Source organism: Habropoda laboriosa, unplaced genomic scaffold (assembly GCF_001263275.1).
Source record: "Habropoda laboriosa isolate 0110345459 unplaced genomic scaffold, ASM126327v1 scaffold72, whole genome shotgun sequence".
Taxonomy (NCBI): Eukaryota; Metazoa; Arthropoda; class Insecta; order Hymenoptera; family Apidae; genus Habropoda; species Habropoda laboriosa.
The window spans coordinates 338,570-362,741 of NW_017100188.1; the positions used below are offsets into that span (position 1 = coordinate 338,570).

Consider the following 24,172-nt stretch of genomic DNA (forward strand, 5'->3'; position numbering starts at 1 on the left):
TTAAGCTGAGAGAACCGAATAAACTCATGGAGAACCAGTGCAACGGTGTTCACAGGTGAGCTCATAGAAAAGATGTTCATTAACACCTGTTCAACCGGAAGGTGGTAACTCGTTAAGTCCGGTAATAGGACGATCGTGAAGAACAGAGGGCGGAGAGGAGGAAGAATCGCACAATCGGTTCCCGACCAATGGAACAAGAAGTTAGGGGAGCTTCCATCCCCTCTCGAGTTGATGCCGTTCACGACTTTGGTCTTTCGACGACGTCTTCAAAGACATGACGCCCACGCTATCAGTTATTTGGCGAGCCTCCAGCCTCGTGCAGGTGTCTCTTTTGGATCACGCGTCGATCCATCGCACTTTCTATCGTTCGTCCCCTTCGTCTGTCCAAGAACCATTCACGGAGGATAAGTTCGACACTGTGGAGAACGTTCCACTTGCTTGGAAATTGTTTTTCATCTGTTCAACAAAGTGCAGGGTTGTTTTGGATAAATCTTGATATCTTGAGGTGATTTTGGATTTGATTTTTCTGAGTGGAAGATCGGTGAGTATTGTTGATTGTAATAACTGTGTTTAAAAAAGTGAATTTTTGCATTGGAACTAATTGAAATAACAGATAGTTGTTAGATAAGTATTTTTTATTTGCAGAGTTCTGTTCATTTTGATTTCAGTGGAGCAATTTTGTTACCTCACTTTTGTGATAATATAGATCATCTTAATTTTAGCTAGAATTATTGAAAATAATTTTGGCCAATAATTCACCAAAATAATAATGGCGAAAATAATTCACCGGAATAATTTGTGGAAAAAATGAAGAATTTTTATTACGGTCAATTTTCTAGGTATAAAAGTGTCTTTTGACCGAGTGCCCTACTTGAAATAATTGTTTCCAGTGAAAAAAATGTTTGCAATTTTTTAACTGGGCGTCTCGAAGGCAAGATGTCGGCATAGCTGATGTTTTTTAAAATTCGGCTGTGTCACATCCAGCCAGCCGAACGTTCAAACATCAACGCAAGCATTTATCATCAGAAAAAACAGGATATTCCCGTTTCTTTAATTCTCAATTCCATCTAAAAAGCATTGCAACAAGAAAGTGTTTAAAAAAATAATATATTTCCATTTGGATGAAATAACTCGTCGAAAAGTCGATTATTTAATTAACTGGAACACTATAAATAGTCTATAAACAAATGTAACCATTTCAGAATTGAACAAACGAAGTTGGAATTTATCTCGTGTTGCAATATAGTGAATATTATAAGTGAGTCACATTAACGACATAAATTTTGATAAATTTGCAGCGAAGTCATATGCGACCCACGTAGATCGTTTTTGACCGAACTTCTACCGGATGCGATGCCGTCTCCAATGGAAAGCGTTGTAACGTGCTGTGCACGCTAATTAATGCGTTAGAAGGACTATTCTTTCGACTCGTGGCTTGAACCCTAAAGGAATGCATACTTTAAAAATGGAAAAAGGACGCCTCGCAAGGGTTGTTTCTATATCGAGATTAAGTATCATTTAAGTTATTTTCATTTAGCTCAAAGTGCAAGTGAGTATTATGTTGTTTACATCACTTTGATAGTAATTTATAAATTTGTCAATTTATAATTTGGTATTTTATTCAAGAGTTTCGATTAATCGAAGAGCAGCTGAAGTTAAAGAAGTACCAACAGTTCTTCTTGTGTCAATTTTATAGATAGTGTAAAATATATAAATATAAATGAAATAAATATGTAATTATTTATGACTAATATATGAACACAAGTGTAATCACATTGCATATGAATAAAATCACAATTTTATCAAGTTTCCTCAACTTCTTTTTAATAACCGTTTCCTGAATGATATTGCATAGTTTTACGCGATAAAATGGGATGAATGAACTTAATGAGATATTTCTGAATTTTGTTTACATAACAAAACGTATGCAAAAGAAAACAGAATGTCGAATGAATTAAATTACTATAAAGCGCATATCAAATACGTATTTACGTTTTTTTTCTCTTCCCTCCATTTATCCGTCAGATGTCAGAACATGTGCTGTGTGAAAATGCACGAGTATAGGTTATGTCGCCGGGGAGGATGCAGAGAAGTGGATTGTTGGATCGCAACCGTACCAAAGCAATGATATGTGAGAATTAGAAAGAATCCTAAATCTGGTTGCGTAATATGTAGTCAAAGTAATTAGAGCGAATATTAGAAAGCCGTTAACGAAGTAGTTCTCTTAATGACTGACAACTCGATTAGCGAGGTTATGTTATCGAGCTGGCCGTCAACACGATTCCACGTCCGTTTCTTAACTTCATGACCCGTGTTATGATTTTTCAATCACCATGAACAATTCAAATAATAAGGAAACCATAAATCTCCTGGATCTGCTGTCAGACAGTGATTCCGATGTGTCAGACTTGGTACTTACACCTAAGAAGAAAAAAATCAAACGGTAAGGAAAAAAAACAATTTTTATTCCTATATCAATTGAAATTCTGAATACTTGAATAACGAAAAATTTGATTTACATTACAGGAAACATAGACCAGGTAATATGGTAAAAATGAAGAAGTCTAATACTTGTGGATGCAGTAAGTCTGACATGAGGATTATATCACTGTGGCTAGTAGCTGTTTTGATTACTTTCTGGTTGATAGCACTCTCCTGGCTGGCTGTTATTTTATATGGAGAAATTAAAAAAATGGATATCTCTATAAAGTCAGGTAAACATGCATTACTTTTGTTTCATATACGTTGTCAAGTTGAATTTGATACTGATGATTGACAGTGATTGATAATGATTAAAATTGCTTTTGTGCCACTTTTATTCTGGAACTAATACTGGGAGGAATTTGAACAATCAAGCTATCGTTGTAAAGTAATATCAGTAAAATTTATTTATTCTCCACATTGATGAATTTTGTCATACTTATTTCTGCTGCTTGATACAGAGTAACAAAATTTTGTCAACTAATGCTGATATCATTTTTTAAAATTTCCTTGAATGTTTATAAAATCTTGATAATTAATTCGCGTGATTTTGATTCACAATACTAAGCAAAATATTCGATTAACGATCAAAGTGTGAAAGAGATATTTCTTCCTCGAAGAGTTAATTACGCGCTAATATGATCTATACCTCTCGCCAATAAACCGAAATAGGCGAAATAGCCTTGAATCTCTGATATACAAATATCTATTTTCGCTTCGTCTAACAGCGTCGTAAATTTAGATCGTCGTTCATTATATACCAATTTAAATCCGACAGAAAACACGGAAACTTCGGGACGTAAATATTTATAAATACGAGCATTTTCATATTAGTTCATCGCTTCTAATAACATTACTCATTAATTAATTCTAAATATCGATAATTTGTCGACAATTCGACATGCTTTCGAACTGAATCAATCGATAAATGATTGATCAATAACATCGATAACTCGTTTTATCAATAATTCTCGAAATCTGTCGATGTTCATCGATAACGGTTATTATTGCTCACCATTCATCAATATTATTGAAAATTTAAAATTCGCGCATTCTTTAAAAGCATTTAATTTATCGATTCGTTAGCTATAACGACACATCGATACCTCTCGAATCTTATCGATCGCGTTATCGTTGGCAGCGCTTCCATTTTTCACACGACGAGTCGCGCGCGTTTCTTTTTCTCTCGTTCTTCCTTCCTCACTTTTTTCCCTCTTTCTGCCGGTTCCTTCCTTCCGTATCAATTCAAAATTCCCTATATGCGCGGTGAATTGTTATCGTAAAAACCCCCGGTAGATAGACCGTGCACGGTCGCGTACCAACCCTCCGTCAGTCAATATCTTGCGCACGCCGCGAGTGGTACGCAGTGACAGCGGAGGCGTTGTCTACGTTATTTGCCATTTTAATTCGTTGTTTGTTTTCCAAAATAATTCTACTCTACGAATAACAACGTAGAACACCTCGCGAGATGTTTCGTAACAGATCGAACCAGTGACTCGTGTTTAAACAATTCTAAATCGTTCGACCTGTCGTTATATTAATCTGCAGTTTGTAACTCGTGAATCGATCGGTATTGTTGTATAATTTATCCTGGACGTAGGTCAAGTTCCGCATGCACCAAGTGCTCGTGGTCGTCGGTGTTCGAAACGTTCGATGGTTGACAGGTGTGCACGGTTTCGTTCCACGCCTCCTATCGATTCCCAATCGGCCAGCGAACACATAGAAGTGCCCCTAATGGAATGACGTACGAAAAGTCGTGTACCTGTCTGCTGTCGGTAAGGGGGGGCGGAAGTAAGTGAGGGTTGCTGCGTTTAAGTAGCCTCACGACTGTCTGACGAATACGCAACGCCGCGTACACGCGACCACGCATACATGGTAAATATATAGGGCCAATTAGCGGCGTTCAACGTATTAGAATCGTTTCGTATATTTCACTTGTTTAATCCTGTCGTTTCATTCATTGACTTTTCTGAAAACATGATACCCTCATTAGTTTGGACGGTGCGTCAGCGTAAATGGGTTACCCTATAGGTTGATTCAATTATATCTAAATCGGAAATTAAAAATGATTCATAAATTTCATATTTTTCACATGAAATAATTCATGAAAATATGGTCTTCAGTATTTATAAATGAATTGAAATTGCTCTTGAAGTTTGGCGGAAAACTCGAGTTTAAGTTTGAATAAAGGGGATATTTATATCGAAAGAATACAGATTTTCGTAAGTTCGTTACTAACGGTGTGAAATTGACTTCGAGTCGACGGATATCGCAATTTTTCATCCCGAAACTCGACACCTCGTTAATTATTTGAAATAATTAAAAGACAATACAGGGTGTTCGTATTAATTGCTGATGAGATACGGGAGGTGCAAATGGAGAACTGAATTATTGGCTACCGGTTAATCGTGCCAATAGAGTTAACAGTTGAATTAATAATAACGCTGCAACTGAATACTGATCAACCATGTTACATATACGTAGTTACATTTCGCCTAATTCTATTACTCAGAACGATAAACATTGCGATAAATTAAGCTAGTCCTTCAAAAATATGTTTCCGGGAAATTTTCATGGAGATTTTCCTCAAGTGAAATTATGGAACGCTCGATTTAATACGACCCTGAGACTGATAAGATACCGACGTTAAAAACAACGCGAAATTCGCAGCTTATAATCAACTCCGCAAACAACTAATAAGTATATATTGTGACTCAAACGTCTGGAGGTACTACGCGTTTTAAGTTACAACGTCATTCTTAGTAACAGAATTATTCCGCTACTATTAATATCCAGAAAATTTGCATAGAATTTCTTTGAAAAAAATATTATTAAAAACATTCGATATTGTCACAACTAACCAAACAATTCGAAATCTTTCAATTGCACAATTTTCATCGAATCAAGACAAGCCGTGTTATCGTTTTTGATTAACGATCAATAATCCACGATCGATAATTCGCTGTTAATTTCGCTCAAGTGTAAGATATCGCAAGATTTGCTTGAAATTGTGTAACAATGCAAAAAGAAATCGTTTTCTGATCGACATAGAAAAAGAGGAAGAAAGAAATGAACGACTCGTTCGATTTCATGTTGGAAGGATGTTTTTATGTCACAGTTTGTAAACGTGATTTATGATAGGTTGGATCGCGTTACATTGATCGTTGTTAATCGCGTGTTCCGCGATTTTTTTGTCGTAACGTTACGCGTCGCACGAGGTTGGGCGTGCTCGGACTTCGCGAAACTACAGATGAATATTACACTAACGATAAAACTTGAGATGAATATTTTCGACCTCAGTTAACCCTTAATTATTAACCTTCTCTCTAGACTAGATCTACCCTTATTAAAGTGTTTATTTTTACATTCTTATTGGTTTATTGTTTAGTATATTTATCTAAATTTTTATTATTTCCATAGTTTCTTTTTATTAATCGCGTTGGTAAAGAAGATTTAGCATGTGTAAAAATTACATAGGTTAGGTTATGTTCGTGATTGAAGTTTAAGAAGTTTCTCGAGTATTCTATTTTCCGTCGAAGAGGAAGAGAACTTTTCTGCTTGAAAATTTTATTTTCGACTTAAACCAGATTTATTCCCGCTTCTAAAGGTTTTATACCGTGCGTTCGAAGACTTTCTATTTTTACGTGCATCTACCTTTTCCCCCGATGAGTGCTTTGTTTTTTATGGCGGTAGTTTTTATCCTCGAGGAAAGTGTCTTTAATGCTTTTCGAAATCACTGTTCCTTAGTGCGGGAAATTTGAAATAGTATTTTATTAAACATTCATTCTTTCGAGGTGATGCCAGTTTTTTTTAGAGTTTCGCTTTTAACGAAGTAAATTAAGTGTATTGATTTATTAGAAATTCAGTTTCTAAAGATTTCAGTTTTTGTTATTTCCTGTTTTAAAGGAACTACTCCAGAATATTCGTTTCTTTTGTGTTCTACGTAATCTATACGTATTCTACTAAAGATTCCATTTTCGAATTTTCATTCTTCTGAGGTGATTGAATCTTTTTAGTCTCATTTTTTAACGGAGTCTTTAAAACTCAGTTAGTGACGATTCCAATTTTCATGACTTATCCTTTTGAAGAAATTTCCGTAGAATACTATTTACTCTTTTCGTGTTCGGTACACGAGCACCCGTTTCCGTTTCGCAAGCGTCAAATATGTGCAGGAGGATTTGTCTCTCTCGTTTGTTTGTTTCATTGGCCAACTTTTAGATAAAGTGTACTGTCGTGGTGTACCTAATAGCGCCGTAAAACGATTATTAAAGCGACATACTGACAAAATGCAATTACTTAGGGGGTACATACAGTCGAATGGCAATTGTTATTATTCCCCAGACGTGTCCGAAAATACCACGAACTTCCTAAACGACATAAAACACGGAGTATATATTCTCGTAGTTTCGTTCGATATACAGGGTGCTTAAAAATAAATGTTAACTTCTGAAAAGCAAGTTTTGGAAGAAAGGAAACATTAGGTGTTCGTTATAACTGAGACACTCGATAAATTTTCTTCTCTTTACGAAGTAAATGGAAATTTCAAGAATGCGTTAATTATGAGTGATCAATTTCACATTGACATTTTCTTTTTAAGTACTCTGTATGTTACCAGTTTTTCATCCAGTTCGATTGCTCGATATGGTAAACGTAGTTTCGATTTTAACGACTCCACCAGTTTTCCATGTAAATAAAGTCATTAATAAAACGATAGATTTTCTTCGATTAATTGTAACACGTGCAAAACACTGTTCATAACAACGATTAACAGTTGATATGTTGTCATCTTCACGAGATTCGAGATTACTAGATTCATTTTTTCTTCTAATTTTTTCAATCTTTTCGTTATAATTTTATTTCTCTCGTTTGTTTTTTTTTAAATATGTTTTAATTTAAGTTTTCCACCGCTTTTCGTTCGGATTTAAATTGAACGAAAAGTGATATTATTTGAATAGAAAGAAGAGAATTTTTATTGCAGTGATCTGTCATTTTTGTTCTTTCAATTGTTTCAACGAATTCTTCATTAACCTTACGCTATTTTTAAGAGGATATTTTTAACTTTGTTTGGAATTTTGGAACTTTGTTTGATGACTAATCGAATGCAATAATTGAGAAACTGGTTGGTAGAGAAAGTGAATCGTAGAATTCAAGAAAATTGTGTAATATCGAATAGCTAGAAATTTGTGAGAAGTTTTACGAATTCTTTTTACTTTGAATTATCTTCTATTTTACACATTTTACGAGCTATTAACTCATTAACACCAGTGTATCGGTATAACCACTTGCATCTTTAAATTGAAACTTTTCCAATGAAGAAATTCATGGAACTCGAAGAAACGAAAACTTCCAACAGAACTTTGGAACAAAAGTGTTTCTCCAGGATGTTTAATCATGAAGGAACAACGATTCCGCCGAGTTCTTGACATTATGATCCTCTTTTACAGTCTGTTTCCCCTGGAAATCAGTCAAAGAATTTATTCTTTATTTAGTCAACGATACTTGTACCTCTGGTGTGTATTTTTGATCAGTGACGCGTTATGTATTAATTATTTTTGTTAATTTATTATCTAAATTGTCTTGTTTTCTCATTTTTATATTTTAATTTTTCAATTTTTTCCTCCGCTAGATCTTGGTGCTGCTTCGTTATTTTGCTGTTTTATTATTGTACAGGGTGCTTGAAACAGAATATAAACACTTATATGGAAGTAATATTTTTAGAGAAATAACACTGATCAGTCAAACACAAATTTTTACATGCTTGTCCTGCCCAATTCCCCCTTTTTTTCTAGTTATGCTAATGTAAAGCAGCTATATAAGTGTTAACATTTTTTTCAACCACCTTGTAGTTTTTGACTGTCTCCAGTTCTGGTTAATAGAATGCATCTAAATGATACAGCACGTGTTCATCTTGATCACGTGACCAGCTCCTCAATCAATATTCATAAACTTATTTGATCAGCTGCACCACCTCCGCCACCCACTACTAAACTTCAAAGTTGCAGCCGATAAAACCTATGCACATTGATTTCCATAGCAAAAATATCGAATTTAATAATGCAATAAAGGTCAACATACCCGGTAACAATCGTTTGGTACATTGTTCTCGAGTTAGCTCTGCCAATTCAATATCGGTACGAATGTACCCACACACGTGTACAGGGTGTACCACGAAATCTGTCCACAGGTAGATTGAACTGGAACTAATTCGCAAATCGTACTTCAGACTATCGCTAAAGTGTCCTGGAATCATGTTGTAGGAATGTATGTATATGCATGTTGTAGAAATTTTCAACTTCGGTGAATGTTTGAGTTAACGACAGTGATGATTTGAATGGAGAAAATTGGAATGTTGAGTCACTATCGAAAATTTAGAATTCAATTACACATTATTCATTTTTTTTTTTTTTGATACAGAAGGTTCTTTATCAATTTTTAGCAATCTCAGACATCTGTTCAACTGCAATTTTTCGGTTGGCAATGACTTAATATTAAGTTAACATTGAATCGTTGAAATATTAATTCATTTTTAAGTTAACGCCGAATCGTTAGAATACTCGATTACAGTTAACTTAATAACAAACCTTAGGCGAATATTAAGTCATTGGCGTTTGCTTCGACATTCAGCCAATTCTAAGTACTCAAGGTATCAAATTTTTTACCAATTTCTCTAGGAATCTTTTTACCAACCTCGTACATCTAACTTCAATTTATAGTTAACACCGAGCTGTTAGAACACTCGATCACCGTTAAGTTAATATTCTATAATTTAGTGAATATTGAGTCTACCAACGGGTATATGTTTCTCTCCTAACCAGACAACCTTATTTAAACAAAATTCCCTCTTACCACTTAAAGCACCAGAGACATTCTAAGTGGACAAATTAATAGGACACCCGGTATACTCAGTTGTGATGTTCCTACGCGTGTCTGTGCACTCGTACGGGTGTTACCCGTAAACGTTGTCAGGTACGAGGAGCAGACTGTGATAAGAGGGCCGCCAGTGCGAAGCGTTTCGCGGCGATGTTCGCTTCGTGACGCGCGATTCCTCTCGATCCGTCACGCCTCCGCTCTGTTCCGCCGTCCGTGACAGTGATCCACTGTAGAGTTTCGCAATCCTGACACCGTGTAACAGCGTGGTAACATACACAGCTATATGTATAGAACTAGTTTATACTTATGTCACACTTATCTCAAAAAGGATTCGACGATTTCCGCGACGTTTCTTCGTATCGGCTTTTCCCTTTAAAAACCGTTTCATACACAACAATCGAATCGTTGGTTGAAGATGATCGTTTGTTATTTGTAGTGTTTCGTGTTATTCTGCTAGTGTATTGTTAGATGGTAGTTACAGTTGATGAATCTATTTGTGAGGCGCAAGAGTGATGTAAGTTGCTCGTGGGCTCGCCGTTGTTGTTATTGTGTCATATTTTAGATGATTGGGAAGTTTCGAATTGATGAATGAACGCGGAATGTTTGGTATTACTTCGAGTGACACTGACGGATTCAGATTTAACGCGAGGAAAACTGTCGAGGAGAGAATTTCTATTGTTTACAGTTTGGATTACTTCGAAGGTTGAATTTTGATGTTAGAATAATTCTAGTTGAATATTACTAGGTGTAGCACGTATAGTGAGAATTGAGTACCAGCTGAAAGTGATTAATCGATTTATTGTACACTGAAAGCGGTATCGATATAAATTTTTGGTATTGTATTTCAATATTGAAGTTCGAGTTACGAATATTTTACATTTTACGTAGTAGCTGCGACTCTAATTAACGTTAATGGGCCAGTTTATCGAACACGCGAATTATCCTCCGTATCAACTTGTTCCACGTAATAATTACAGCTCTAATTAGACACGAATTATTCTAAAATGGAAATTCCTATTTTAGTATTTTCACTTGGGATATTCACTTGATGGTTCGATTGTAAAATAATTTGAAACGTCGACGTTACAATTTGAATGACTAAAATTCCGTATTACTCTACGTAACAATTATAACTCACCACTGATTAGACAAGAATTATTCCGGAACATAAGTTCTTCCTATTTTTTGTATTTTTGTTTCTTATTAAATACTGATTCGGTGTTTCACTCTTAAATGATTTTAGGTTTTGAAATTATGACTCAAACTATGGATTACTTGATATTATTTCGCCCCGATAACGTAGCGCCGGCAACACGTTCTACGTTCCGAGTGCTTTGTTCGAGTTCCCTTATCTAAACCAGTTGACTGCCTTGAACAGCTTCGACTGATACACTTAAATCGCTACAATCATCGTGGCCGCGTTATCGTACCTCGTTCCCATTTTTTTTTTCCTTTTCTGCCCTCGCTTTTTCTTACCGTAGAGGTTTCGTTTGTCATCGCCTTCTTCGCGCTTTTGTTCCCCCTGACCTCTTTCGTTGCCTCTCGAGGACTCAGTGCTGTTGTATCGCAGCGATCGATCGATCGAACTAGCGATACGACGGTGCATCGGCGAAGTCGTTGCCAGATTTTTCAATTTGGCTATATTCCAGTATATTTTCTTCTGTGAAAATTTCCACGAATATTCGAACGATTGGTATATTCAGAAAAAATTAGGTTAGGTTAAATTTGTCAAAGAGTATTTGGAATAATTAACAATGGAGTAAAAATTGTATTCAGTTTTGAAATATAGAAGCATTTCTGATTTAGTTATTATTATGTCTGAGGTTTTTGACTTTAAACGGTGTATTTATTTTTGGAAGAGTTTTCGCTGTAGTTACGTCACTAGATTTTTAATAAGATTGATTGCAACACTCTTCTAGAAGGACACGTCATATTCTTAGAAACCTCAGACAGTGTTGACTGTAAGAATAACTTCTGTACTTTGAATGCTGCGTAACGTGTACGATACTTTGGCAGATATATTGAAGAGAGGGGGGATAGGCCAAGAAAAAGAGTGGGGGTACGCTCTACAGTAGCCTTGAGAGGCTACGTAATTTCTCGCAGGCTATAGAATTCGCTAACAATAAGCATTACTAATAGTTTACCTTGTTTCCATAATATCTACGTTTTAAGCTAATTTAAAATTCTGCTTCAATTCTAAGTGATACTTTAAACTCACTACAAAATCTCGTTAATCTTCTTATTGGTCCAAAATCGAACAGCCTTAACCCCTTAACATATGACAACGTGTCAGACTCGTTGCAGAGATTCTGGCGAAGATGTAAGAAAAATAGTTGTATTAGTAAGAAAGATTCATTGTAATCCTAATTTTCGTTTGAATTTTTAAGACCGAAGATTGCTAAATGTAATTAATCTGTGACAGATTAGTTTTTGTTACCTGATACAGTAATAAAACAGAAAATGGCCGACGCTTAGATGCATAGTCCGAAAAGAAATCATATGTTAAGGGGTTAACCCTACCCTATCTCAACAACAAATTCCAACATTTTATAATCGTTCGAGATAACTTAATATATTCAACATATGCAATATACATATTCCACGTATTCAAATTGTTATCAATTTGCCAAAACATCACACACATCAGCTCTTCAAACTGAAATTCATCCTACCCCCTTTTCAACTTTCATTCAAAGTACTCTATCAAAAACGACGAACCACGGGAATGAAAACAGAATTTTGGTAGAACTTTGGAAAATGATCGATTTCAGAGGAAGTGGTCCCATGAAACGATCTCGACAAGAATTCTCCACCTACGAACGATAGAATCGGAAAGATGTGATCGATGGGCGGTGTTAAATCGTAGATCGTCGCGCGGATGAAACATTTTGTAAGACGCGTGGCGGTTGAGTTTCGAACGCGGAAATGAACCTGCTGCGTACGATTATCGACGCGTGTGCACCGTGCTGGGGTTGATAAAGGGAGGCGACGTGGGTGTAGACAAGGGTTTCCCGACGTGCTCGCGTGAAACGAAACGAAAATAGGCGGTTCGGTGTTGCTTGAGATGGACTCGGTGGCGGTGACAGTGCCGCTTCGTCAACCGACGAAGAAGATGAAGAAACGGAAGGAGCTCGACGCCCTGGCGCCTCCGCACACTGTCTCCCGCCGAAGTTCCGGAAAACGTAGCTCCCAAGTACGTATCGATTGACCGTGACCACGAGGAATACACGTTTCTTCTTTCAAGGGGAAGAATAACGAAATTTTTGTTTTTTCGAAGGGGAAATTTTTGACATAGAAATTTTACGATTTGACGGGGAAAAGTGACTAAAATCTCCTTTTTATTACTTTTTTTCTTGAAGGGACAAATTTAACATCGAAACTACAATTTGAAGGGGAAAAATTATGAAAATTTTTTTTCTTTGTTCTTTTTTTTTGGAAGGAAAAAATTCTACATCGACTCTTTACAATCTGGCAAGAAAAAATGATTAAAATGTTTTTTTATTTTTTAAGGGGAAATATTTGACATAGAAACTTTACGATCTCGAGGGGCAAAATTGACTAAAAATGTCTTTCTTTTCTTTTTCTTCTGGAAGGGAAAAATTTAACATTGTAACTTTCCGATTTGTAGGGGGAAGAATTACGAAAGTATCTTATCTTTTTGTATGGAAAAATTGCACATCGAAACACTACGATCTTCGAAGTTTATTTCAGTATATTCGTGACTCGACGAGGCTGTAATATGTGAAATGTTCGTTCATGGAGAGGTCTGTTCTGTGGTCGTGTGGTAAGAGGATTAAGGGGGAGAATTAGAGTTCGTGGATTATGCGGGTAATGGAGGGTTTTATCTAATTGGTACATCTTCCGATTCGTTTACCTTCAGCCTGTTTTCCTCTAATTGTTGCTTCTTTCCACGTAATGCTAGTTAAATTGTTCCAGGTACTCTGTCAATTTTCCAAGTACTTAATCTATCTCAATTGAACCTTCCTCGTTTCCCTGCTTTCTAATTTGTCCCATGAGAAAAAAATTCAACGACTACAAAACTATTCTTCTTTTCAAAGGATTTACAACGAAACTACCTTATATAATATTCTTCATATAATTCATACCCACATTTCATCATTGTTCTCCACTCATACAGAACATCATTGTTCTCCACTCCAAAGATCAAACATTTCATGTATTACAAACGAAAATTAAAAAGTCGAGATTTTCAAAGATACTGGTTGAACAAAAGAAAGAAAGAAAAAAAAAGAAATTCGTCGAGAAGGGGGGAATTGATCCTGATGATCCATAAAATTTCTAGGAGTTACTATCAGATAGCAGCGACGAACGGTCGGAATACTGGAATATATCGACTAGAAATGGCCGTAAATGCAGAGGCAGACAAAGTCGAGCTTGCCCCGGATTTTTTAAAGCTTGTAGTGCCTTTCTGGCTTGTGCCTCTGTATTAGCAACCGCTAGTTTAATTTGGCTGTTCATCGACGTTCGTCAGCAACTCACCGCGCTACGGACCGAGCTGGACCAAGGTATATTGCATCTTGAAGGAACGCCTCGAGGGGAAAAAAGAGCCTCGTGAGAAAATGGGGAAATCTTAATTGAACGCTCTACAACTCTCGAGACAAAAGAACGTTTTTTTCTCCCTCGTATATTTTGTTCACGTTGTTCCAACGTGAATCGATCCTCTCTGTCATCACGAGTTCCAGAATAGAAACGCGCTTTGTGATCTTTTTCTTCTCTCTCTCTCTCTCTCTTTATTTTTTTTTCCCTCTTTAGTTTCTTTTCAGCTGTTTAACGGTTAATTTGCAGCTCGTACGTTTGTACTTATAAGATCAGGCTGATAGCGGAGCGCTAGGTAATCTGCTTATAATACAGCGATTACTGCCGCGTGGTAATACGCTTACCGTTTAAGATCCCTCGGCTCGATGTATTGACAAATATTGGATTACTTCGTGTTGTTTGAGTGGATTGAAAGCGAGGTGAGAGTAATTATCTGTCGAGTCTCCGGGGATAATTGTGATTTAAGTGGAGGAAATTGGAATGTCGAGTTATTGTCGGGTTACTAGAATGTCGAGTTCTTTGTTGATTTGATATTAAGTTAATAGTAAGTTAATGTTAATTTGATGTTCAGTTGTTAGAATGCTGAGAGTTTCTCTTAAATAATTGAGTCACCGAGCCCACGTTAATTTAATATTAAGTTAATATTGAGTTAAGCGAGTAAGATGAATTCGATTGCATTCTAATCCCCAGAGGCTTGATGTTTCATTTCTTTAAAATGAAATCGAAAATAAAGAGGGAGAGATTTCGATTGGAAAACAGCGGCTTAGCTGTGTCTGTGTTTCTAGTCGAAACGTTCGATAAAATTGAATTGACCCTGGCATTATTATATCACTGGTTGGTATTTATGAAAGAAAGTAAGAAAGTGTCGTTTATATTGCAGTTATCGACGGTAGCGAAGGAGTTCCCGACGCTCTGCAGAAATGTCACTCTCTATCGAGAGATCTCCAGAACAACCAGACCATTATTTTCAACCATTTGTCCGATCTCAAACTCCAAATTAATAATTTTACCTCACAGGTGAATTTCCGATACTCTAATAGAAGAATCATACATTGGATTTATTCATAAGTTTTTGAGGACCCTTTGAGAACTTCTGTGCAATATCAAATGTGGTTTCATTAATTAATAACATTTTCTATTTAGAGTACTGTTCTCGACAAATTCTAAATTTATCAATAATCTGAAAATGTTTGATTTACCCGTTTTGATTTTCGAAAGAGTGAATTCATTTTTAAAATCCAGAAAAATCTTTTTGGTATCGGCGATCAAAATAATGCTTATATTCGCGAAGTACACGAGAACTTATGAATTGAATCAAAGATATGTATAGACAATAGAAAGTGACCCATTTTAAGCATAAAAGTCCATTTACAGTTAGCTGTTATTCAACGCGATTTGCACCGTGTAGAAGAGTGGTTCAAAGCTGACCCACAATTAGCCAACGTGCCAACAGATTTAAAGGCTCTTTATAATAGCGTTGCTACGTTTGGAAGCCATATGCAGGATATGAGTAACACAGTGAACACCCTAAAAGAGTCTAGTGCTAGGGTACAAGATGCTCAAGCCATAATGCAACAAAATATCACCAGTATCAAGGTTGATAATTCAATTATTTACTCAGTATCATTGTAACACTTCTATCTCAAATGTGGAATTTAAAAAATTATTTCTTCTATTTTGTTTTCTGTTACAGAACACACTGACAGAATTGTCAAATGCTACACAAAAACCTCAGATGTTGACCACAAATGAGACAAAGATAAAGACTGATCAACTGAACACAGCAATTGTACATTTGTCTGATAACTTGACAAACATCAATGAAACATTGTCAAGAGCGGTGCAATGGGTGACTGAGGATCAGAAGAAGGACCATGTAAATATTTAAGAATGTGTAAAAAAGAAAAATTGTGGTGTGTTCACTGATGGAAAAATGTAATGTTTGTTGTAGAAAATACTGGTGTTGCTTCAGGAAACGACACAGAATGTTAGCATGAAGGTGATATCTTTGCAGAGAGAGTGTGTGAAGACCACCATATTGAGCTCTGTTATGAAATTGAATGACCAAGTACGTGCATATTCTATTTTGCTGATTTAAAGAAAATTCCTCTTTAGAGAAAATTCCAATATTCTTTTCAAATTTAATTAAAGACCATTCTTTGGAATTTTCTGCAAACTATTCTCTGATTTATTGATATGCGCAGGTGAGTAAAATTCATGCAGCTAATGCTGAGCTCAGTGAGAAGGTGAAACAATTGGAAGAGTCCTATGGTAGTTTAAAAAATTCCACAAACTTGATGCTGGCCACTCTACCAGATATCCAGAGCCAAAAGCTGACCAAAGCACAAGTTTTAGAGGAATCGATCAGCGACGTCGCGACTACGGAACAAGATCATAGTGCGTTAGGTAAGTTGCTTCGTTGAATCGTTTTGACTTGTAGATTCGAAAAGCAAACACCCGCCCGAATAGACAAAACAACAAATATTTGGCTTTCTCATTAGCCTGTATGCCGTGATATTTATTGAACGTTTTATTTTGTGAAAGAAATTGAAGAAGCTTATACAATAAAACTTCCAGTAATTATTATCATATTATAAAAAATTCTTTGTTTACTTTCCAGTTTCTGACGACTCCTCGAAGAAAGATGCAACGGGTAAAGCGAAACGTTCGAGGTTAGGTCCGTAACGTGTTTCTATGAGGATACGTATTATCGTGACACTTGAGAGAGTACTGACCTTGTACGATATCAAGGCGACAACTGTGTTGTCGAGGAGAGCACGGAGAGACCGTGTATGTGTGTATGTTGTAAATACTAAATAAATTAAGTACGTTGAGAAATTCCATGTATATAGAGAGGTAAATATTTATAACCTGAATCATGTGATCTCTCTTTCTCTCTGTCTCTATTCGTGCACAAATAATCTGCGAGGATTTTATTCGGCGGATTATTCTGTTGTAAGAAGCAATGAAAGAACCGAACATGATTTAGAGAGAGCTAATTTGAGCTATAATGAGCAATAACGTATACGTCGAGTCGTCTAGTATCGAGATATCGAATGCTATGTATTTGAGGTGTGTATTCAACGATGACAAAATGCCAGTTTGTAGAGGGCGCCACGGTTGTATGCGGCTACCTGAATTTATTCAGATACACCATCGAAAAAGTACAAAGAGCGTTTACCCTTGTTCTTGCGTTACAAACGAAAACGAAACGACAAAAAAAAAAAAAAGAATAAATAAATAAATAAAGAATGGAAAATTTAGAAAGCGTTTAACCGTACCACGATGTCCACGCGTAATCGCAATAAATTTTTCTACTCTTCTACTGTTTATAGTGCAGCGTAGTCTATCGATTCTGCCAAACGATAAGAAAGGTTCAATAGGTTAGCAGTTCGAATACTTTTTTTCGTTATTCGTAGATTATTCGTCCATTTAGTATGGCGCAATGTACAGAGTGTGTCAGAGGTAAAAGTACGGTGAGTGTACTTGTCTATATCACACCAGAGAGTTTGATTGAGCAAAGAGTAGCGAGCACAATGCATTTTGTGAATTTCTTTTTTAATTAAACGGAAAGCATGAGAAAGCGACAGTAGTATTTTTATGTTTGTTTACTTAGTATAGGGGTGATCATTTGTATTACTTTAAACTACAGTCATGAAAGGAAGTTACAATCTATACACATCACAAATGGTGCATCCTTTGTTGTAAGATCAAAAAATGATACAAATTGTAAAAGAACATACATCGTATATTATTTATAAAAAGAAAAAAGCATCAATGACTTTAAGATGGTCTTGATGCATCTTTGGATTTTTACATTTAATTTTCTAACGTCTACAGTGACTTCTTTAAACGTATTTCATAAGATACGTTCGTTTCCTAGTGACAATTAGTGGATCACCCTATATAACTCGATACGAATGTATTATATTACATGAATGATCCGTAATTAGTAGTTATTATATTTTAAACGCGCTTTCAAATCGTTTATGTTGTATAAGAGCTGACATTATGTTGATTTTTAACAACTCTTCGTTGGAATATTGTGTAATGATTTATGCGCGTAGTGGACGAATGCATTGTAGCTATCACGAATGTAGTATATTTAAACGAATGTTCGTCCATTCTAGCGAGAAACGAGAGATAATGTATTCACGGGGAAAATAGAATGTAAAATAAAAGAAAGAGTGACGGATTATACGTGAAGGTTGTATGAAGTTGATATGAATTTATTAAAAGGAAGATAGAATGCGTATAAACGACAATACGTTGGAGTGTGAATAAAGAATTGATTATTCAAATTCAATAATGCACTTTTCTTTTCTATTTCCTATTGTTCGTTCAAATTTTGATACCTCATTCTTGACCAATATTTTAATTGTACATTACAAACGGTATTTACTTTGTTCTGTAATTAAAACTTAAATGATTTTAAAACTTACCGTGAAGAAGATGACTACTCCCTGGATTGCAGGATACGTAGTTTTCTACATGGAAAACAATTTTCTTTGCGAATATCGTTGTAAACGTACTCGTATTGTGTAATAAATGTACACAATAAAAATATTTCACTGTATCAGAAAATTATGAATTTGCAGAGTCTAAATTTCGGGTGCAACTAATGCCGACTAAGAAAGCGGACTATTGGACTATTCGAATTAAACTTGTATCACGTAGTTAGTTTAGAAATTTTTTTAATTGTAATAATAAAAAAGAAAATAACGATTAAACAACAAAATCTATTAAATTTATTAAATTAATAAATTCAATCGTAAGATAAATGGCTAAAAAGGTGTAATATTTTAATTTACGCCTTTTACATCATTGGTATATACGCTGGCAACCGGAAGTTAGCTAAAGATCGACGGAAGTACTTTTCGATATTCACGATTCTCTAATTTTCAAATATTCGAAATGTCAACCTTGGTAAAATCGTATCAAGAACATGCTGTAATTAGTCCGAATGAAATTAAAATATCCTAATTTCATAATTAGAAGATCAGATGATAAGATTCGAAAAATCATATCGACACAACAATCGAGACAATGAGAAATAGTAACAAGGACAAGAAACGATTTAACGATACAATTCTCTTCAGCAGACCTTATTTTTGCTTGAAGTCAAGGCTATATTACGTGTGTTTATAAAAATAACTGGTAAAATAACCGGGTACCACGAAAATTTCCACGAGTTTTGGCTTTTAACCCCGAACGAGACATCGACCGATTCGATAACGTCGCGACCAAGTATCGGATCGGTGTTGTCCCTATCTAGGAGACTATTACGTGGTCTGCGTTTGACATCTGCGCATTTCTCACGCTCGTTCGGAGGAAAAATCAAAACAATCAATATGGCGGACCCGAACAACGAAGCTGCATCGTCGAGTAGCGTTTCGGAACAGGCCCCCCCGGCCGCTCCAATTCACGACCTTCTCGAGAAAATCGAGGACTTCCTGGAGCCTGACAAGAAGCGTCGTAAAGTGTCACGAAACGATGGAAAAACGGAGCAAAAATTGGAACACCGCTTGGGCGGCATCCTCTGCTGCGCAGTTTGTCTCGATTTACCCAAGGCGGCCGTCTATCAGGTAAATTTCTCATATCTTCCTTTCAATATTTTTCGTATTGTTTGACGTGTGCCATTTCGGTATGACGCAAATTTACAAATGCGCGTTCATCTATCGAATACTACGCGACTTTAACGCGCCGGCAGTCGTTCCTCTAACGACGTCGTTTCTTGCCATCCGACATTTTCACCCGAGGCTGATGGGTGACTTCTTCGTTGCCCGCTGCAATATGTATATATACACGCATACACGTACGTATAGATGGCATTAAGAAGAACGAACTCTTTTATTTTTGTCCTTGATCGCACACTGTGTGCCGTGTCAATTCGTTTATATTCCTTTACCCGAAATCGTCTTTTGTTATATTTGGTTATATTCCTTGGCAGTAGTAAAAGTTCTCGTTGAAGCATACGTAAGAAGCACGTCGATTGCGGTGGAGCACAGTATGAGTCTATGTTGTTGAAGCTGTGTTGAAGCATACAGTATTAAATTATTTAATTTTTTATATCATTTTAAATTATGGAAGTGAAATGATATAAATAAAGGGAATGGAATAAAAAAAAAGGAAAAATATATTTTACTAGATTAACATGATTGAAAAAAGAAACAGCAGAAGATTTTGGAGTTTTTATTGCTTGTCACTTAAGACTTGTTTTTGTAATATATTTTGTTACTGATTTCATTCATGTTACAATTCAGTTAAAGTTTTTCATCGATTAACAACAGCCATTAATACCACTTCGTTTCTGTGTTAAATTCTTTCTCTCTCACTCTGCCCATTTTTCTTACCCTCCTTTTCTCTTGATGGTTATAACATATTTTTAAATAGTTTGCCTTTACGATAAGATTTTATTTTTCTAATATTGCAGGAAGAAAATGTTAATAATTATGCAAATTATAATTTTTGTTTTAAGTTTTGATCTTATAAGTAATTAAGGCAAATCTAAGCTACATTTATTATTATGTCGTTAGAATCTAAAAATATTCATCAATATTGTCTTCTTTAAGATAGTAATAATATAATTACAGGTAGGTAATTATATGTTCTTCCTAATAGGAGTGATACTGAATATTTAAAAAACAGATGTATGAAGAACAGCCTTTAATTTGCTAAATACAAATATTACAATTTAATAATTATGCTATTTTTTGTTGTTAAATATATTTATAAACTTTTAGAAAGTCCAATTGATACTAAGAACATCATTATATACAACATGTTGTTACACAATAATTTTTTTGCAATGGAATTCCCAAACATTTAATGTTATTGTGAAAATACTGCCCAAAAAAAATTTTTTTTTCATATAGTTTGTATTGTAAAAGTGATATCACATTTATGATAAACATATTTATGCATGCATGAAAAGTAATTCTCATTATGATGTATATTTATGGCGAATTCTTGAATCATGCGAAAAACAAATACATATGATATATCAAAGAGAATTATTGTATGTATGCATGCCCAAGCAATGATCCCATTTTTTAGTAATATTTATTTACAGAAACTCCCCTATTATTAAATTTGTAGTATTTCATTCTACCTGTACTTTATTATATTTTGTTCTCAGTTCTTTGAATTTTATTAATGGAAATATATATGTAACATATTCTATATTCAGTGTTCTCATGAACTGTAATACAATGAGAAGAATGTTGCGTTTATCCCATCATGATAAAGACGCATACATGTAAGTTATTTAGTGCGCTGTTTAGCGCATAATGTACAATTTTTATTTTTACTATGGTACGCAAGTTTGAACGTTGTATTCATGCATTTGTGAATTTGTAGATATTACATGAAACATTTGATTTTTATAAGTACGTATTAATTTGAATTTTAACTTCATTCCTGTTGATATTCCAATAAAGTCAATTAGGAAAATAAAGAAAAAAAAAAGAAATTACTTAAGTCACCAAATTTTTATAGTCTTTAGCACATAATATAACAATACTTTTTCCATTACAAATTACTATGTTTACTATAAGAATTAATCGAAATTGAGGACACAACCAGAAACTAGTTACTAGGAAAAAGTTATTGTAGACCCATGCGGAATTAATGTTTATCAATTATGATTAATAGCGAGAGAGTGAGAGTGAGAGAGAGAAAGCGCATTTCCAGAAATCTGTATAACATGTATAGTTGAAAAGCATTGAACAAAATAAATATTCTTAAAGGTTATTAGTTAGTTATTTCGCATATGACACCCTTTTTCACTTATCCTACACATCATTATCCTTTTCTCTTCCTTTCTATTATCAATATTGGCAGCATTAATGACAGTTGCTTTGATGATGTTCACATTGTTTTAAACCTACTGGTTTTGCAAATGATTACTTACATAATTAATAGTGTTACTACAATTTTGTGTTTCAGGTTTAAAAACATCAAATCATGGTAATATACAAGGCATTAGTTTTGTTATTCTAGTTTGGTTAATGTTGTTATAAGGGTTGTACATACTTATATATACATTCAAAAAAAAAAAGAGAGAGAACACAGTATGACAGCTTGTGCAAAATCAAAAGAATTCATACAAAGTGAAAGTATTTTTTTTTTATTGCCAATATTCCATATTGCAAGTATCAACTTACATTTTGCACACAGCTATACATACATTCTATAACTGATATCACAGGCTGATAAGATTACCAATATAATTAGGATTATCTTCTGCAAAGAATTATTAAACCAAGAACGCTAGTAATACATGCTGCAACAATGTTCACAGTGTACAAATGGACACTTGATGTGTGCTGGTTGCTTCACTCATGTCCTCGCAGATGCCAGGCTGAGAGATGAAATGGCAACATGTCCCAGCTGCAGAATCGAGATCAGCAGAACATCTCCATCTCGAAATCTAGCAGTTGAGAAAGCCGTGTCTGAATTGCCAGCAGAATGTCAATATTGTGCAAAGGAGTTTCCAAGAAACTCCTTAGAACGCCATGAAGAGACTATGTGTGAAGAAAGGTAATCAAAACTAAAATCTAGAACCAGTTAAAGCATTATTAATGTTCTATTTATTCTGCCCATGTAGAATATGTAGCTGCAAATACAGCAGAATCGGATGTCCTTGGCGTGGGCCGAATCACGAACGTCCAGAACATGAGACACACTGCGTTCATCCTCATCGTTCAGGACTAGACGTTATGGAAGCTCTACGCGATATCGATGCCCGTACACTTGAAGAACGTAGGCTGTATGACAATGTCTTTGATCTTTTGTCCTACGAGAAAATCACATTCAACGGTCTGTACCAGTTTCTCGTGCATTAAGGCCTTCAAACTATCATTTAGTTCCATTTAAATGAAACTTCCTAAGAGAAAAAACACTTCACGCCTTTATTTTTCCATCTTGTTTAGCAGCAGCAGGAACAGTCCCTTTCATCAGATCTATCTTAATTGAAATATTATCCATTTAGATTTTAGACATCATTGAAGATACTTTTTTTTCTTAGACGTTATTAAATGTATTCAATTAATTTGACTTTTCTTCTTTCGTCATTTTTAATAAAAAGAGATTTTGGAAACGAAGGATACGAGTTACCTATAGAATTTCGTCCTTTATAGATTTACAAATGAAGCCGTATCGTACGGACGAGTTTGTTCATAAACTGTTCTATGAAACCTCACGTTTCACGGCGTTTAACAATCAATGGGTCGTAAAGGCGAGGATCAATAACAGTCAGCGTGATCCTACTCAGAGTTCCGAGAGAGACATGACTTATCAAGTATGTAATAAGTTAAAGAGGAAACAGAAATCGTCAAACTTTTTTTCAGTACTTTTTTAGTAGATGATTACGAGCTTTCGTTACTTTGTAGTTGATCTTGAAAACGAAAACAACGTACCCGCTACCGCTCCATTATTTAATATTGAAAGGACCTTTCGGAGACATGAAAGTACAACCAAGAATACACAATTTCGAGTTCACCGACCAAGAAAACGAAAGTCCTTATTTACCTTTACCTTTACCTGATACGGCAGAGTGCAATAGACTTCTTGCTGCGAGAGCTATTAGTTTCAGGTATGAAAGTGAACACACACTTTGTAAAATAATTCTTTTTTTTTATTAGGATGGTTTCAGGAAGAATAGAATTTATTTATAAGACATTTAACATGTCGTTACATCTCTATGTTTCAGACTAATAATGTTCCTGGCATCCAAGTAGTTGGACACAACAATTGCTGTTGTTAAGATTTCATGGAAGATGAATAATAATTGACACAACTTTTTAGATTTAACAGCGATAAGAACATAGAATCACACCGAGGTTTATAATCGATTATTAGTAGCGTTTAACCGTAACGATAAATAAGGATAAAAGATGCTAATTCTGCTGTAGTCTATACACATATTACATTGAAAAGTGGTACACCGTGTCGATACCCGCGAATAGCATAACACGAAAGGTGTAGCAAAGTACATTACGCAAACACTTGGTGAAACGTGCAAATATTCAATTTCGTTTCAATTTCATCCGGGAAATCCTTTTGTTGGTTCTTTCAATTCACGCAAGCTTTACGTATATTATTGTTGACGAGCAAGTGTATTAAATTGCGTCTATGGATACGTAGAATTGTTACAAAAAAGACATTAAAATTTTTTTTGGAAGACTCATTTCGTCAAGCAATGAGACGAATTTAATGCACATGTATGTCGACAAGTCGCCTATTAAAGATTCTTCTATTTATG

At 35.2% G+C, this 24,172-nt stretch overlaps 2 protein-coding genes across 5 annotated transcripts; both read left to right on the top strand.

Annotated features, from left to right (window-relative positions):
- The first annotated feature begins 2,086 nt into the window (after window positions 1–2,086).
- LOC108579813 lies at window positions 2,087–16,746 on the top strand. Of its 4 annotated transcripts, none has more exons than XM_017943428.1 (9): window positions 2,087–2,180; window positions 2,248–2,443; window positions 2,527–2,714; window positions 14,789–14,925; window positions 15,283–15,504; window positions 15,602–15,784; window positions 15,860–15,976; window positions 16,113–16,314; window positions 16,529–16,746. In XM_017943428.1, exons 2-9 carry the CDS (start codon window positions 2,334–2,336, stop codon window positions 16,591–16,593), a joined length of 1,224 nt encoding a protein of 407 aa, XP_017798917.1. In that variant the 5' UTR covers window positions 2,087–2,180; window positions 2,248–2,333; the 3' UTR covers window positions 16,594–16,746. The 4 variants fall into 4 exon arrangements, with proteins under 4 accessions (XP_017798917.1, XP_017798915.1, XP_017798916.1 ...); XM_017943426.1 differs by lacking the exons at window positions 2,087–2,180; window positions 2,248–2,443; window positions 2,527–2,714 and adding exons at window positions 3,994–4,356; window positions 12,123–12,544; window positions 13,655–13,877; XM_017943427.1 differs by lacking the exons at window positions 2,087–2,180; window positions 2,248–2,443; window positions 2,527–2,714 and adding exons at window positions 3,994–4,356; window positions 12,218–12,544; window positions 13,655–13,877.
- Window positions 16,747–19,111: 2,365 nt separating this feature from the next.
- Window positions 19,112–23,990, top strand: LOC108579815 (cysteine and histidine-rich protein 1 homolog). The gene is made up of 6 exons (XM_017943430.1): window positions 19,112–19,493; window positions 22,211–22,449; window positions 22,517–22,728; window positions 23,049–23,209; window positions 23,301–23,503; window positions 23,621–23,990. The coding sequence occupies exons 1-6, from the start codon at window positions 19,260–19,262 to the stop codon at window positions 23,646–23,648; spliced, it is 1,077 nt and encodes a 358-aa protein (XP_017798919.1). The 5' UTR covers window positions 19,112–19,259; the 3' UTR covers window positions 23,649–23,990.
- The last annotated feature ends 182 nt before the right edge of the window (window positions 23,991–24,172 follow it).

Bases quoted from the DNA above. Each gene is read 5' to 3' on its own strand.
- LOC108579813 (XM_017943426.1), top strand. From the start codon at position 12,416: ATGGACTCGGTGGCGGTGACAGTGCCGCTTCGTCAACCGACGAAGAAG. The intron at 15,785-15,859 runs GTAAATATTTAA...TGTTTGTTGTAG, and splicing joins AGGATCAGAAGAAGGACCAT to AAAATACTGGTGTTGCTTCA. The intron at 16,315-16,528 runs GTAAGTTGCTTC...TTTACTTTCCAG, and splicing joins ACAAGATCATAGTGCGTTAG to TTTCTGACGACTCCTCGAAG.
- LOC108579815 (XM_017943430.1), top strand. From the start codon at position 19,260: ATGGCGGACCCGAACAACGAAGCTGCATCGTCGAGTAGCGTTTCGGAA. The intron at 19,494-22,210 runs GTAAATTTCTCA...CAATGTTCACAG, and splicing joins CCAAGGCGGCCGTCTATCAG to TGTACAAATGGACACTTGAT. The intron at 23,504-23,620 runs GTATGAAAGTGA...TCTATGTTTCAG, and splicing joins GCGAGAGCTATTAGTTTCAG to ACTAATAATGTTCCTGGCAT.